Genomic DNA, 18,002 nt, shown 5'->3' with positions numbered 1-18,002 from the left:
TGAACATCAACACAAATCCACTCTTTTGTTGAAAACAAAATATACACATGTGGACACATGTTAAGACTATACACCTGTATAATTGGGTAAAACAATGGCAATACAATGTCAGTGTTATCCAACACTCCAGATTTGTGGCATTGGTCAAAAATTCCAAGTTAACGTCTTGTCCTTCTCCATTAACAGTAGAAAAACCGATGTGGCCTGTTTCTTCTTCACCAGCAGTATTCCCACAACAGTGTGTCTGTGTGTGTGTGTGTGTGTGTGGAAACCACAAACCTGGGCAAGAGAGACTGTTGAGGTCACGGATAATCGCTCTGAAGGATGACCTGAATGCTGGCTCATAGTCCATGCAGCTGTTAATCAGGTTGGCCAGTTCGGTCCACTTGGGGACAGGCAGCTGATGGTGCTTTTCATAGAACAACTGTTTCTGAAGAGAAATGTTCAGAACGAACAATTTATAAGTTTACAAATCATTTTTTATGTTGTCCTCATTATGATGCAAAAATCATTTTTAATTGATACATGATGCAGTGGTCAGTGCACACGTTTTGCAGTCCCTGAATGATATATGAAGAACTGTCTGGTGAGATTACCTTACCTTGGAGCTGTCCATGTTGGCAAGCGGCTTCTCTCCTCCGCTGCAAATCTCCCAGAGAGTCGTGCCAAAGCTCCACTTATCTGTAGCAAGGCTTATATTCTTGGGGTCCACAATACATTCAGGAGCAACCCATGGGATTCTCTCCAGTAAAACTGCAAGAAGAGAGGTTGAGACTGAGCTCCCACATCCAAGTAGTTCAGATAAACATAAATAGGCACAGATAAACAGGTTCCTAAATGTTCAAAAAAGACCACCCCAATATGATTCATGTCATGTAAACCCTGCACTACATTATGACTAGATCATTCAGCATCATTGAATAGTTACTTCTTCATGAGACCGGTTTTTAACAGTCATGTAAACTACAATCAATCAAACTAAATGAAATGTACAATAAAAATTAGAGCAGTATACTGCTCTTCACTATGCAGCATGACGTTCACTTACTTTCTCTGGGCAGCACTGTGATGCTGATGCCTGGGTCGCTGAGTTTGATAAAGGGAGGGTTGCCCGTCTTCCTGTCCTCCTCACGGATTAGAAGGACATTTTTGGCACATACATTCCCATGAGCTAGGTTCTTCTCCTCCTGTTGGGAGAAAGTGGGGGAAAATATAAAATGTGTCTTTTGCTTTGAAGAAGTTTGAAACGTTACACTTTATTACGCTTTATTACACTTCCTTACCAGAAAGTGCATAGCCCATGCAAGCTGCTTAGCCACTTCCAGCTTCCACAAAATACTGATACTGTTCTTGTTTTTCTTCAAGTAGATGTCCAAGGAGCCAAACTTCACATATTCCTGCACCATAATGTCTGTAACAGCAATTACATAAGTTAAGCTCCTGCCATTACTGACCCAGAGAGAAGAACACCAATTAAAGCTTGTCAGCAGACATATGGTGCTTAAGCGGTAATAGAGAAGGGTGAGTAGAGGGCATGAGCTTAAATTTCGAGTATAATAGCCTGGGGAGAAACATGACACACACTTACTCTCCTCGCCACACACACAGATGCCATAGGTGAATGTCAGATGCTTGTGGGAGAGCTGGCTCATCATACTGGCTGCCTCAAAAAAGGACTGCAGATGAAAAGAAAAGAAAAAATAAAAATAAACAGTGCCACTTCAATATCACCTTTGTGAAAAAACTACCAAAAATATTGTACACCATGACTATTACAACCAAGAAATCTAATAGCCACTAAATTGTAGCCAGTGTGATGTTACACACCTCTGAATATTTTCTGTGTGCTTTATCAAGGACTTTGATGATGACGTCTGTCTGGTGCATTTCTCCATAATCTCCCATCTCTTTCCGAACTCCCTTAAAGATTTTTGTAAAAGTTCCCTGGCCTTGGTTCTCTCCCTAGACAGAGAGATTAGGTAGGTAAGTACACAAACACTATATACACCATTACTATAGCTTGAATTACTTGCAACGCATAACAGCTCATAGACACATTTTGTGGGCATTTAATGTGGGCATTTAATTATGAAATTTGTTAATAATTGACTATTTCTACCTTGCCAAATCCATTTTTTTCTTTTTAGCTGTAATATATCCAATAAGACAGTCTTGAATAAGTTACGTACATGGCAATAAGACATGGGTCAGGCCTCTCTATAAGTGCTGATACAGAATTACAGTTGAAATAGGTTTTTGAACTTTCATGTTTTAATTTTATGGAGAGTCACACAGAGAAAGCATGCTCACAAAGTCAAGGTCCTCTTTCCGGATTTTGTGGAAAACCATCTGACTGATGTTCTGTCTCTGCAGCGAGGGTGAAGGGAGAACCTCTGAGCCTCTATTACTCCGACAAACCAGAAGATTTGACTTTTCTGCAACAGACCAAAGACAGACCTGGTGTATTAACAGCCTATAATTATTTGATCTATTAATAAAGTGCACATAATTTCAAATAATTTTTGAAGAAACTTAATCACCACATATAGATATATTCAAATTTATATCTAAGTAACTGACAAATGAAATATACAGATGAAAGTCTTTCAGGCCTTACAGACACCCTGATAAAGCATATTGACAGAAATCCCATGTATTTCTTCCAGTTACCTAATCTTGTATATCTGATTATTAAGCTGGAAACTTCTGGTGCATTACTGACCTTTGGCCTTGGGAGGGCAGCATTTGCTGAACTGAAAGGCAATGCCATCTGATCTAACAGTCTCTTTTTGGTAACATTTGAGCAGCTCTTGCATGCTTCTGAAGGTCCTCTTAGTCCCACTCAGAACATAATCACCACCGTCTGACCTACTGATCAGGCAATGCTTGTATTCCACCTCAGTACACATCTAAAAGAAGAAAATCAGATCAAAATCTTAACTACCCTCAATAGTAACTACTCGTTCAAAGAGTTAATTGTTTTAAAGTTTTGTACTGTTATATCAATAGACAGTTTGTCATAAGGTAAGCAGTTTACAGCAATCACAACTCCATAACTGGGTGTACACTGATTATAAAGAACAATTAACTGAAAACTGATACAGTATCCACACACTACTCCACTGTAATACCAATTTCTATACTGTAAAACACCTTTACAGATTGATTGTATAGGGCCATACAATCAATCATATTTTAACTGTAATCACAGTCAAGTGCATTGTCAGCTGACTCATGTTAGATATCAGATCCTTAAGTGCACTAAATCCCAAGCTTCGCATTCATAGGGTTTGACCAAGACTTATCTGACCGAGCACATCATGGTCTGAAGAATCACATCGCAATTGGACAACATTCAATTTTCTTCTTTCTAATCACACTGGGACTAAAGACTGAGACAGTATTACTCAGGTACACCAATCCAAGATCGTATGACTGCCACACCTGCATGCTATATAATTATATAGCGTCTAATTTTGTTCATATTCAGTATTTAAAAATACAATCATTAAAGGTGACTATGGACACATAATTTTCATTTAATAAAACTGTCTAAATATCAGTGATAAATAATCTTGATTTCAATTTTGAGTAAAATAATTATGCTGAAAAGCTGTAAAATATGTTGTCTGGGCATCTTAGGCCTATTCTGACAAATGCAAAGTGTAAGGGTTCTTAATATCAAAAAGCAAACGTACCCCAATAGCAAATGTCAGGAAGTATTTGTTATAATCTTTGGGGCTGCAGCGTAGCACAAAAAGACCTCGCTGGTTTCCAGCCTTGCGCAGTTTACTGATGGCAAACTCCATTCTGCTTTCCAAGCACACAATTTAAGATGGTCAGTCCAGCACAATTATAGACGATAAACGAATGAATAAATGAATTAATTATCTCCAACTATACAATTTTACATTGAGTTGGCCAACTAATTTAACATATACAACCAAGGAATTTTTTCTGAACAGATTTTATGAGGCTTACGATATTGGCCCATGGCAGTAGTTTTCAATAGCCTCCAGTAATCGAGGTGGTGCAACATCTTTACAGAGGTAGTGATGTGCATCGGTGGTCAGCCTGTAGTAGCCATCTATCAAAGACACAAAGGACAGAGCCTCGGCAAGGGAGGAGAACTCCAGCTCCTATTGAAAAACACACAAAAATTTCCATCAGAGTGCACACACTTAATGAAGGGTTATGGCAATACAGCAAGAAGCATGATGAACATCTAATAAAACACTAATTATAATTCAGACCAAAGTACAGTATTTCCAAATCACCTGCCAAAATAACAGTTTATAACAGACATGGGATCATTTTACATACCTTTCTTTAAAAGCTGCTGGCTGTTAGCATTATGCACTAGAAATGTTCACATATTGTTAGCAGTGTTTGCAGGTTTGAGCTAATCACTCTGATGGACAATCTTACCAGAGTTTTGCCATCTTGCTTGCTGATGGAGACGACTCGGCTCTTGTGGGCTCCCTCCTTGCTGGCTTGTCTGATACTGATATCAATCACATGAGGGAAATCACAATATGTCTGTAGGTCCTGCACAAGAAGTACAGTGTCATTGGGGGTGAATAGGAAAAGTGCTGCTTTGCCCTGTATGTCCTCAAATATTTTAATACAAAGGTGACAGATATGACATCTTAGATGACTCAATATTTCAGTGTTACACTATAAATTTAATTAATCCTGATAACCACTATTAAGGTACTCAGCTTATCCAACATAGTGCAATAATGAGTATGTTTCCATGTACAGAAACTCGTAACTGCAATAAATAAATAAATAAAAATCAGATTTTGACAGTAAACCGTTCAAAAGCAGTTTAGTATACTTGTAATTGTAAAACACTGATAATAATAAACAAGCCGTTACTCAAGTAGCACATTACACATTCCTGTTTCACAGCACATGGTTAAGTAAGTTCAATGTAAATGTAAATAAATCTAGACAAAAAATACTTTATTTAATACTTTAAATAAAAATTATATACTGAAGATCTGTGAAAAATGTCACACTTTTCTGTTTATTCATTAGGCAACATGTAAACAACATGTCCAGTTGCCCTAAAATTGCATACAAAATTGAACTGTTAACTAATTAAATTACATAAAAGGGTGGATCTTGATCTTGGATGTAAGATTTTGAAATTACACCCTCTCTTTTAGAGAAATGCTATTGCAAACTTCTTGTTGATGAACATTTCATAACGTGGATTGCACTGCACTCTTCTTCTCAGTGCTGATTAATCTCATGCCTGTGAAGTCCATACACATTTAATGAGAATTCAATACTGTGTTCCAAGCACTCAGTGTTGATATGTTGGTAAAGGGAATTTGCACAAAGTGCTAAATGGTGGGGTGCCTATATTTGTGACATGGTTTTCTTAAAAAATATTTTTGATGAAGGTTTTCATTTTCTTAGAATACAGAATTTACTTCAGTTAAAGGTTAAAGTACATTTCTGTCATATTTGCAGCGTGAACTTATTAACCATTATTTGCAGTGTGAACTTATTAACTGCCAATTAACCATTCAGGCATTTTTTCCTAACCTTTTAACTTATCTTTAACAAGGTTTCCAGCAACAAACCAGATGGCTACCACATAGACAGAGATCAAGGACACAGGCACATATATATGAGCACACTTCTTGGGTTGAAATAAAGTTCCTTCCCAATGACTCTTAAACTGCCTCTTTCAAACACCAAACTTTTTCTCTACTTGACCTCTAGTGCCAATATGGCTGTAGTGCAGGTGCTTAAGACATGTTTAAGAATAGTCTGAGCATACCCACTGTCACAGACACTGAACTGTTCTTTCAAACTAGGTTATACAGAGACAAGTTTAGGAAATAATCAATTGCACCTTTTGTCTGAAAACTGTAAATCTGGAGTTCACTGACTCCACATAAATCATGAATTCCATAATGAAAGGTAGCATATGCCGAAAACCTTTCAATTATGAGCATCTTTTGAGACAAGTTTGTATAGGGTTTCCCCACTGGGTCATAGATAAAGGCTTGTGCTCCAAAATTAAAATGATTTTCACTGAATTTACTTTATGCATTTGAAAGCATAAAAGCATCCAAAGCATGTAATGGGCCAATGCTGTCTGTGAGCATTTGTCTGGTAGCTGTGTCAAAGTATTTTACTGATGTATTCCCAATAAACCATCTCTCTCTTTTGACAGCACTTGACTTGCCTTCTCAGAGGTTTAATTTAAACCTCTATTTACAGCATTAATCTTTTGGATCATTTAAATCTGAATGTAGGAAACTAAATGTAGGAAAGTAATTTAGTGTCCAGTTTAAAAGGACATTTTAATCTATGACTAGGCTTAATCCCTATCTGGAAAACCTGCTCGTAATATTTTGTTCACTACTGACTAACACTACTATTATAGATGGATGCAGGACCTGCTTATACTTTGTCTCAGCAACTATGAAGCAAATAACCAAAAGAGATTGGCCGCCCACTCTGAGGAACATTCTGTGTTTTCTTGTGGCTGCTAATGATGTTATGGCTTATGCATCTGTGCACAAGGCAGTTGGAAGTAATAATAATTATGCACCAAGCTCTCTAAATACCTTTTAATGGGGGCAAAATAGCCCTTGCTGTCATCATTTCAAACAACCACCTTTATGTGAAATCAGCAGCAAGCTAGCCTTAGTTTCCAGTTTACTTTGCTCTGGTCAATGCCAAAAATGCAATTTGTGGATGAAGATTTCAACAAATCAGAAAAAATTGAAGATGCAACACACAGTGGCGGAGAATTCATATTTCCACACTGTCCTGGAATCCGTGACATATATAATGTCACACAGCCAACAGTAAGTACCAGGTAACTTATCTGGTTTGCTAACCTCTAGTTGGGCGTCCTTTTGCTTTTCACGGCACCACTGAATGCCTTGATCAGCAGAGACGATTATGGTGACCTGGCCTGCTGAGGCCTCTTTGACCTGGAAGCGTTCTGTGTAGAAGCCAGAGTCAAGTGCCTCTAGGTTGATCAGATATTTGAGCTTGAGATCACGTGGTGTGGCCCGGCACTGACTGAATTGCTGCACTACCTTGCGGAAGCGGTAGCGGATCCGCTTCCGCGTTACAATGTGGTAGTCCTGGATCTTCAGGCGCATGTCTTTTGGGAGGAAGGACTTATAGCTGTGAACAGAAAGCATACAGACAGGTGTCTCAATACATGTCTCAATACATGTCTAGCATATATTACATTCTTGTAACCAAGATAAAAGCAAAGAAGAAAGCAAAATCATTCTCAGACATGTATGGATGCAAAGAGAAAACACAGATAAAAACCAAACAGGATATTAAGCAGTGAAATTAGGTCAGGCTCCACTGCGTGTGCTGCTTTATGACAATGTCATTTGTTAAAAGCACTACACAAATAAAATCTAATTGAAGTGTATCAGTTCTGATGTAGAAGCAAATTAGGTCATCACAAAGGCAGAGAAATCAGCACCTGCTGCCCACTGCATGATTTACCTGGTTCTCAGTAATTCATACCTTATGGCATTGTAAATATCAAGCGGCGAGCACTGCTTTTCTTTTGCTATCCTCATCATATCTAAGACAGCCATACCAAGGCACTCTTCTTGGGTCTCGTGGCTGGTGGACAGCTTCACCCAGCCATTCACAAAGTCACTCCTCCACTGAAATCAAAATAGGGAAGAAAAGGTTTATTTAAATGTGGCCAAAAAACAACCACAGAAATGCAGATGTATTGCAGTCAGAGTAATGAAGTGACCACGGAGCACCGTTCTCACTGGAGTGCCTAAAATAACCCTCCTGTCCACTCAAGCAGACTCTTGGTTTCTGTTACAACATGGCAAGCTTGCAATCCCTCATAATATAATCGATATGACCCCCAAATTCTGATGCTAGAAGGAACAAACCAATACAGGAAAAGCTGGATTGACAAGACAACAACATTTTGTTATTTATGTCTGGCTATTTGCCAAGATGTAAGTCCACCTAATGCATGAATTGTTCTAACAGAGTCCAGCTCCTTGCACAATGTAGCTCATTTCTAACTATTAAGCCTCTAACAATAACTATAAAGCGTAAATACTGAGAAAATACAAGAAGTGGTGCCTAAAACTGACTGAACAATAATTGAAAACATATACAAAGTTAGTCACGGGGTAAACTGTATTTCCACAGTGAACTTAAATTTTTTTTTTTTTTTAGTCGAGAGCTCAGTTTCAACCTACCTCACCTTACTGTAAACAGAACAAACCAAAATATTGACTAAAGACAAAACAGGAGACAACCCTCTTGTTGGAAGCACCCAGTATGAGTTTCCTTTATTTGGCATTTGTTTGGTAAATAAGGGCTAATATCCATGATACACCTTGTTCCAATTCATTTTTACCCACTGTATAATCTGAAAACAAAACTTTCATGTATTTATTTAAAAGAGAGTTACCTCCGAGGCCAGAAGCCTAATTTATCAGGGACATCCTACACAATATAAAACACATCAACATTTACACAACAGCAAAAAGGTTATGCAATTTATGTGTATTGAATGTTTCCCCAATAACATATTTAATGGAGGAGACACATAACACATGTGAATAAAAACAAAGGCTACACAAGCTTGCCCAGACGTGATATTAATTAAGCTGGTAACAGACCTCTGAATAGCCCTATACGTAAAACAGTGTCATGATTCATTGCCTTCTCTTTGATAGACACCCACTGTCCATCACAAAATCACAATTATGCTTGAACAACCTATCACCAAGACCTTTTCTCACTACAATTTCCAGAATGTACTTTCGTAAGGTTACATACACTGCATTTATCTGAACAATTATCCCACAGACAATCACACAAAATATCTGTGCTCCTATCAAGGTTAACAGGAACATGAACAGTGAGTATCATTAGCATAGCATGTAAAACATGCAGTTTTACATTTTTTATATAAAGTTAATAACAGGACACCTACAGCCCTTTGGTGATACAAATGTCCTCAGTTCTTCCTGTAATCACATACTGAGTTTTATCCATCACATAGTTCTAAAACCAGCTACATACTTTCTCCAATCTAGTGCTGGACAAATTTACAGAACGGAAGTTAGTGACTGGCAATTTTAAATGCTTTAGAAAGATCAATAAAAGACAACACAGATATACACCTCTCAGCCATAACATTAAAACCACCTGCCTAATATTTTGTAGGTCCCCCTTGTGCCACCTAAACAGCTCTGACCCGTCGAGGCATGGACTGCACAAGACCTCTGAAGGTGTGCTGTGGTATCTGGCACCAAGACATTAGCAGCAGATTCTTTAATCCGGTAAGTTGCGAGGTGGGGCCTCCATGGATTGGACTTGTTTGTCCAGCACATCCCACGGATGCTCGATCTAATTGAGATCTGGGGAATTTGGAGGCCAAATCAACACCTTGAACTCTTTGTCATGTTCCTCAAACCATTCCTGAACAATTTTTGCAGCGTGGTAGGGTGCATTATACTGCTGAAAGCGGCTACTGCCATTACGGAATACCGCTGGCATGAAGGGGTGTACTTGATCTGCAAAAATGTTTAGGTAGGTGGTACGTGTCAAAGTAACATCCACATGAATGCCAGGACCCAAGGTTTCTTAGCAGAACATTGCTCAGAGCATCACACTGCCTCCACCGGCTTGGCTTCTTCCCATAATGCATCCTGGTGCCATCTCTTCCCCAGGTAAGCAACGCACACACACCCAGCCTTAGACATGATGTACAAGAAAACATGATTCATCAGAGCAGGCCACCTTCTTCCATTGCTCCATGGTCCAGTTCTGATGCTCACGTGCCCATTGCAGGTGCTTTTGGCAGTGGACAGAGGTCACCATGGGCACCCTGACAGGTCTGCGGCTACACAGCCTCACACGCAGCAAGCTGCGATGCACTGTGTGTTCTGACACCTTTCTGTCATAGCCATTTTTTTCTACAGTAACTCTTCTGTGGGCTCGGACCAGATGGACCAGCCATCGCTCCCCATGTGCATCAGTGAGGCTTGGGCGTCCATGACCCTGTCACCAGTTCACCTGTTGTCCTTCCTTGGACCACTTTTGGTAGGTACTAACCACTGCATACGAGGAACACCCACAATATGCTTGCCGATTACTCCTGCTTCCAACACATCAAATTTGAGAACTGACTGTTCACTTGCTGCCTAATATATCCCACCCCTTGACAGATGCCACTGTCATGATATAATCAACGTTATTCCCATCACCTGTCAGTATTGTTAATTTAACTGTAAATTTATTTTGGGACTCTAGATTTTTTCTAAACACAAATGCTTTGAAATTAGGGGACACTTATTTAGATTGTTAGGATTTTTTTATTTATGTAGTGGGAAAACATAAGCAGTCTTCTGCTCTCTAAGTGCCCATTACTATGTGGAGATTTCTTAAGACCTATCAGCAAATCCAGACTCACTCTATTCCTTACTCTACTACTTACCAATTAATTCACAATTGATGTGAACATAAACTGAAGCTCTTGACCTGTATCTGCATGACTATATGCATTGTGCTGGTACCACATGATTGGCTGACTGGATAATTGCATGAATAAGCAGGTGTACAGGAGTTCCTAATAAAGTGGCCAGTGCGTGTATCTACTTTCTGCCTGATTAGAACTGTGTGGGTGTGTCAAATAGCATAATGATTGACAGCAGTCTCCCCAGCAATGTAGAGAACTAAGTGAAGGGGTAGCGCTAGAAAATATGCTGTAAGGGTGCCAGCTTGTCTTTTTTTTAACTACTTATTTCACTGTACTGCTCAGCTCCTAAACACAGCAGGGAGAGAATGACAGACACCTCACTTGAGCATGCAACTATTCACAGCTTAGTGTTTGGGGTTTTGCGGCCTTCAAAAACTGACCAACCAACCAAGGATAACTAAGGATCTATATTGTTTCATGCCTTCTGTAAAGCAGTTGTCCTTATACACACAAAGCTAATTCTGACAAGTGGAATGCACATACATACTTCCAATGTGACAAAGGAGATAACTTGCCATACTAGGAGGTGGCAGTTATCTGACATTATCATAAAACCAAGAAAACTGGAAAACCTAGTATCATGGAATTTGTCCAGGAAATAGTTCAGGAAAATTTCTAGCCACTGAAACATGACCGTGTTTGATAACCAAGAGTCAGACTGGTGTGTCCAGATCCTTACCATGACAGACGAAACTAAAACTCCTGGCATGTGACACTTGCAATTTGACCTTTAATTTCTGAATATCTTTATAATAATTGCACTGATTTTATATCAGAATCCTATGAGTAATTTAGCCCATGCCTTGACTTCCTGTCTAGAAACATGCCCTATAAATGTGGTCGCAATTGTGTTACGAAATGTGACAGAACAAGATGTCAATAGCTGCAAAGCAACCTACCTGGGCAAAAAGATAAGCCATAACATGGTCGTCAAGGACTGGACTCTCAGATCCCTTGGCAACGCCACATCTGTAAGCTCGAGAAGCTCCACAGCTATACCACCCAGGAAAGTAATACCTGTAAAAAAATAAATAAATAAATAAAATAAATAAATAAAGCATGTGTATATTTTGCAGGTAATAACTGACTGATCCAGATATGCATCTTTCATTTAAAGTAACTTAAACAAGTGCAATATGCAAATAGTCTTTAAAAGAAACATTTCTCACAAAGATTATTCACTAAAACAAGATATAGAAAGAAAATTCCACTGCCAAGGGTGAACAAATTAGATATATGGACTGAAATTCTAAAAATTATCTTGATTTATTTCCATAACAAAATGTCCCAAGTACTGTTGAGCATCATGTTTTATCAACAAATTAGGCATCTAACATAACTTGAACTAACTTTCACAGAAAGAATAGTTTCCAGCTCCAAATGCTTTTACCTAATTCTGAAGATCAAACTCTCTTTAGCCGATTCATCCAAGTGAAGAAGGTGGTTGGGTGATAACCAGACTCGGTCACGTTCTCTATAAAGGCTGAACAGGCTGAAGTAAACTGGTGACACCCCTGTGCAAGAGAGAAAAAAAAGAAAGCAATGGTCATACAGAGGGCTAATCACTTGACCATTTTACTTTCATTACTAAAAAGACCTTGTGCCTACTCAAGCTTAAAAGGTGAAGATGTTATTCTCGTTCACATTTAAAGGTGTAATAGTCGTTTATTCTCAGTAGCGCAAATAACCTGGAGAGTATGTGATTAAAAAATTATTTAAGTCATGGCCTCAGTACATGTGTATTATTTGGCTGAGGAAACCCATTTGGAAAACTGTGTTATGGGCCATAGGGCTTGGCTGTGGCTATCTCAATTTGTTTGGAAATAAAAGTCATTGCTGTGACCGCTAAGTGCCCAGCACAGCCAGATAATTCTCCTGTACAGAAAACCTAACAACATGAAACTCAGTAAAACTAGAAAAACTGGTAGTGCTTATCCAAGATAGAGTATCATACCTGGACACGTATGTAAATACAATCTGTATAAAGCTTGGAATTGTCTGAATGGCCTGCTTTACAATGAATCAAGTAGATATCACTTTTATCACTTATAGAGCCAGGTAAGGCACTGCCTTAGATGAACCGCCTTCATAGAAATGTATGTAATGCAAGCTAACTCCCATTTAGCTAATGATCCTAACACCATAGCTTAAAATAAAAAAAAAAAGAAAAGAAAAACTCATGAGATCAAGTGCTGAAAGTGATGTCATGACAGTTCTTGCTAATGTTAGGGCTAATCAGTAGTACCAACACTAGTTGAACTCTATGAGCTACTGTATGTTCTGGGGATGGAGCATTGTGTATATGAGTGGTGCTTAAAGAGTTTAAAAAAAGAAAAAGAAATCAGCATTTAAATGTTGAACTCCACCTACTTAACTGCGAGAGACCTAATCTTGAGTAATTTTGACTAATCTTGCCTTATGCACCTTTAACCTCCCAAAAAACAAAAATAGTACTCAGTATTATTAATCTCTTTCCTGAGTTATAAAAGTCTTTCGCACTCCATGTCTATGGTTGTGCAGTGGTGTTTTCATCACCATACAATGCCCATAAACATGCTATCAGAGCCTTGCTGTTTAACAAGCTACATGTTTATGTTGATGGACAACAAATAGAGGTAGACTGACGGGTCCCTCCGACACTGGAGCCATATTATACTGGATGCCTAATTTCTCCCTTACTGTCTATAACTGCTGGTGTTTTGAATTTTGAGCAATATCAACAGACTTATCAGTTTTGTGTACAAGCTCCTTTCTAGAACTGTTTTAATTCAAATCTGTGAGTATGTAATCTAATTTCCTTTTTATGTGCAAACAGAACCACCTGCTGCACTACACACAGTGGCTGAGGCATTAACTGCTGTCCGCTGTAACCATTTTACTTTTTTTTTTTGAAACAGATTTAGAATTGTAAACTGATGCGGTATGAGAGACTGCTGGACAGATTTTCCTGTTGGGAATCTGTTTTTCTTTTTAATCCAGAGAGCCAATACTGAGGCCATGAAGGTGCATTCACACTAACACACGACAAAGCGACTGGTGACCGTTCATTTTCTATGTACACGCACGAAACAGAGCCACAACAACTGACATGCCAGGTGAGATTTTCTTAAACTCATGCGAAATTAGGTATGACTAACTGATCTAACTGATTGGCTCGAATGATTCCTCAGACCAATGGAATGGGGCTCTGGTACAACATTTTTTCATCTTCCCTCTCACAACTTTAGTTCCTACCCGCTTTTAGTGCTTATGTACTGCTTGACACAAAAAAAAAAGAGCTGAGGCATGATCTGCTGCCGGTAGAATGACTTTTACTAGGTGGATTTATGAGTTTGCATGGATTACAGATGATCTTTCCAGAATGAGGAAGAAGCAGTTTTATGGAAACACTGACGAAACTGAGCGAATTACAGAAACTACACTTAAATAGTTGGCTAGCTCATTGTCTGTTATAATATTATATTAACTACTGCTTTTATCGTAGGCAATTAGGTTTCTGGGCAGCTAAAACAACTTTCACTTGCCCTTGCCCAGTAGGTGAAAGAGACTGAATTAAAAAAGGTGTGGTTTGTGTCATTTGTCATGTTGATGGCTATGCATTTCTACCTGTAGGCTAGTACTGTGAGTATTATTCAAGCTTAGAAAAAAAAAATATATATATATATATATGTATATATATATATATATATATATATATATATATATATATATATATATATATATACATACATATATATGTATGTATTGGATCAGTATCAACCGATACTCAAACTGCCAGCCACTTGTATAAGCTTGTATAATAGTCACATCTCTAGTACTAACACATCTGCAGTCACTTTCTTTCTTTCTAAATTAAGAAAAACTGAGCTCTTCTAAATATCACTGGTTTATTCCTAAGTTGCATCAGCTTCTACTGTTGACTCACCACACTCCTTGGCTGCTTCGATGGCCAGCTGTTCAGCGATGTACTCTCCTGGTGGGTAACAGAGCGGAGTGCAGTCCTCTTCACTCTGGCTGCTGCGGTACAGATGAAGTGTCAGTGCAGTGACGGATGGCTTTGGCACTCTTTCTTGCCGATGAACGTCACCATTCTGGTGTGCTGGGGGGCAAGCAGCCATGTCCGTTACAGACACACACACGTGGGTGTGGATCAAGGGGCTACATTCACCTGGGAAGAGTGGCACAGAGACAATGGTAAGTAAACCAATGCACATTTTTTCAGATAAATCCTGGGAGGGGTGTATAAAAACTATTCTCACCATAAATGTTCTAACATTTCACATTCTTCTTTTCATGCTTATTCACTGAGCAGTGGTTTAATTTTTTTTTTTTTTTTTAATATATTGCAGAGCTTTTTACCCGAAACAACTCACAACTTCATGAGACAGAACACAATCCAAGCAAACAGCTGAACAGTTGACAGCCTTACAATAACGCTCTTGCTAATCTAGGACTGTTCTCATTAGTAGTACAGAACTTTAAACAATGAGCACCACTGGCCAGATTAAATATAATGGCAATACACTGAAAATAAACTATATGAGGAAATTAGGACATGAATGTGCATACAGGATCATATTATGTACAGATGCAGTTGGTAAAGCCCTCTGTTAGATTTGTTCCCTGGAGAGAATTCTTCATGGTGTTTTGTCAGAAAAACTAAGGACACTTATTTTCTTCAGTATGGGTAATATTAAACTAATTTAAATAAATTATTACAAACACCTTGTAACAAGGGCCACTATCCAGCCACATTTAAAGCCATTATATTCTATAATGTAAATAGGAGTACAAGTGATTTTTCACACTTTCTACACTTTAATAAAAGATTACAGCTCATTTTAAGCACATTTTAAAGTTAAATATATTGTATACTGTACTAAATCGTGTACTGTAGTAAATTATGCACTGTAGGCTACATTTTGGCCATGACACTTTCTCATCAGAGCTGGACGGACGTACGTGCCCACGGGCTACAACAGCAGCGCTCGCTCCACGCCCACAAGAGCCAAACCACAAGCGTCATGAATGACTTTTCGCTCACTATTATGAACTTATGGAAAGTCTGAATTGCTCATATATGCAGTGACTGTTATATTGTTTGCTACAGAAACTACAAAAGGTTGTTTGAGATGACTTGTTCCTGAGAGGAGCACTGTTTCTTAAAGCTACTGTAAGAAGATAAGATTTAATCAGATTTTTTGACATAGGGAGTTAATGTTATAAATGTGTTATTTATATGCCAGTGAAGATATGTGAGTTTTTAATACCAAAATTAAAAGTATAAAAATCTAAACTGAAACATTTTGTTTGCTTTGACATTATTGAGGATGAAAACTCATAAAATAATACAACTGCCAGACAGAACCATAATTTCAAGGTCTTGAGTTGAAACGTCTCTATGACTGTCTAGGGTTCTGTAATCAGCAACCAGAAATGAATACAATCTGGCTACATTAACCAAAAAGTAAATTTTTCTACAAGAAAGCTGTTCTCCCTGCCTGTCAATTATTTTGTGTTTATACAGGCAGCTCATGCAAGGGTAAGGTATAAATAAGTGGGTGATTCTTACAAAGTTACTGATCTATCTTATGGAAGAAATGGCAAAAAGCTGCTGTTTAACCAAGATTTCTGCTTCCAACATGGCCTACAACAACAGCTTATACTAAACCACATAAGAAAATGAGTGCTGCCAAAAGGAGTCCTGTCCTGAAAAGTTCCTGAGCACCAGCAAAAAGGGAACAATGAACATTTTAGTGCTGGAGAGACCTGAAAGATTTTAAGAGCTTGGAGTCTGATGAAAAGTTTGCTTTACTGCTTGAGAGGTTTTGCAGATTCTGGTGCAATTTCTTATCTTCTCAAATTGTAGCATTACAAAGTAAACAACATAGCTATCTCAGTGATAAACAGCACTGACGATATTTAACAGCAAGTGCAACTGTATCGTTGCAGCTTCGAGGTAGAGTTGAGCAGTTGCGCATGTACTCAATTCTACAAATTCAGTTGGCGCAGGAATTTGCCTTTGTCTCTTGATCTGGAATCATTTGTGAATGTGCTTGGGAATACAAAGCCAACTGATGTATTGGCCTTAATTAGGGATGTTTTAAGTACTCATCCACACCGATACAGGTATCAAGTTATTTAGCTCTGTTTATGTTTCAACAGGTTGATGTAGTGGCCGTGAAAATCACGTGTTCATCCACTTAGACTACTTGGCTTCCTTTTTATAAGGTTACCTTGTTGATTTTAAATCTTTTTACCTACGTTAGTCAACTTGGATCAAGTAGCGTTATAATGGAAAACAGCAGACTTTGAATCACTACGGAAAATCACTTCTGTACTTTAAGTAGAGTATGCTTCATTCTTTTCACTGTGTCGGAATCCCTCGTTGTCGATGAACAGCAGTGGATATTGTCAAAAACAATAGACTGGCTAAGAAATGTCATTTGCGCTTATGTATGGTTGTCTGTAGACTTTTTCCACTCCTAGGCAGCCTTAGCTGCAGCATTACTTACTCCCGGTACTGAAATCCTCATGCTCATTTTTATATTTAAGTTGTTATGGCGCTGGTGTGAATTGCATCTTGACTAGTGAGCAATCTGGAGACCCTGAAAGTGCATGTGTCTCATCGGTGCTTGCAGAACTTGCTCCACACTTGTGATTATCTTGTGTGTGCACAATTCACAGCACCTTGCACTCAATATTTAATGATAGCACTCGCTGATAATGCTCTGCACGCACAGGTCAGCCACCCTTGCGCTCTCTGTTAAAGATAATGATAAATGTCATAAGGATGTTTTTTAAAATTATTAGAGTAACAGCATACCCTAGGCTTACGTCACATATCACATGGTATTGGATGTTGGTATCATTTTTTTTTTTTTAAGAAATATGAGTACAAGTAAATGAGCACCAATACCAACAACAAGAACTGATGCACCCCTAAACTTTAGCATAGATGGAGACTTGTCATTGACTAGCTGTCCCTGGAGAAAAGTATTTTGGGATTTGGGCAATGAACCAGATCCAGCCTATGAGACTGCACACCATTCAGCTTCCAACTTTACAAGGGCTTACAGCAACTGTGTACTAAGGGCTCTTGAGTTCAGGAGAGTTTCCTGGACTGCTGGGCTGCAGTCCTCAGATGGTGATTCATTCCAAGGGGCAAACCCACAGGAACAGGTGATCTGGCTGAGATGCCAAATCTCTCTGTCCATGTGGGACTGCAGAGGAAGCTGCCAGAATGTTCTGATCATCAGTGAAAGCAGTAATGGACACCAGGGTCTGGCAGGTCTTCTCGGGGACATGAACAGGACTCTGTGGCGTCAGTGCTGAATTTTGTGCAACGTGGAAAGAATCAGCATGCTTCTTTAATTCAAATCTTGTTTTACTATTTTGCAGGTTTGGTTATATTTAGCTAGCTAATGCAAAAAGCATGGTAGGTAGTTTATTAGCTGTTTATTAGCTGCTACAGCCCTCA

At 38.7% G+C, this 18,002-nt stretch overlaps 1 protein-coding gene across 1 annotated transcript in view; it reads right to left on the bottom strand.

Moving 5' to 3' along the window:
• jak2b (Janus kinase 2b) overlaps positions 1–18,002 on the bottom strand; it is a 29,616-nt gene that overhangs the window by 4,975 nt on the left and 6,639 nt on the right. The window contains exons 2-17 of the mRNA XM_026931339.3: positions 14,448–14,690; positions 11,913–12,036; positions 11,422–11,539; positions 7,525–7,670; positions 6,870–7,164; positions 4,429–4,548; positions 3,982–4,139; positions 3,699–3,810; positions 2,723–2,909; positions 2,311–2,435; positions 1,828–1,962; positions 1,589–1,676; positions 1,284–1,411; positions 1,049–1,187; positions 602–753; positions 280–430 (exon numbers count right to left, since the gene is read on the bottom strand). Coding sequence (XP_026787140.1) covers positions 280–430; positions 602–753; positions 1,049–1,187; positions 1,284–1,411; positions 1,589–1,676; positions 1,828–1,962; positions 2,311–2,435; positions 2,723–2,909; positions 3,699–3,810; positions 3,982–4,139; positions 4,429–4,548; positions 6,870–7,164; positions 7,525–7,670; positions 11,422–11,539; positions 11,913–12,036; positions 14,448–14,640 — 2,371 coding nt within the window. The 5' untranslated portion in view covers positions 14,641–14,690. The remainder of the gene's footprint in view (positions 1–279; positions 431–601; positions 754–1,048; positions 1,188–1,283; positions 1,412–1,588; positions 1,677–1,827; positions 1,963–2,310; positions 2,436–2,722; positions 2,910–3,698; positions 3,811–3,981; positions 4,140–4,428; positions 4,549–6,869; positions 7,165–7,524; positions 7,671–11,421; positions 11,540–11,912; positions 12,037–14,447; positions 14,691–18,002) is intronic.

This window comes from Pangasianodon hypophthalmus, chromosome 24 (assembly GCF_027358585.1).
Source record: "Pangasianodon hypophthalmus isolate fPanHyp1 chromosome 24, fPanHyp1.pri, whole genome shotgun sequence".
NCBI classification, from domain to species: Eukaryota; Metazoa; Chordata; class Actinopteri; order Siluriformes; family Pangasiidae; genus Pangasianodon; species Pangasianodon hypophthalmus.
The sequence above is the reverse complement of the archived record's forward strand: the minus strand, read 5'-3'. Positions and strand labels throughout refer to the sequence as shown.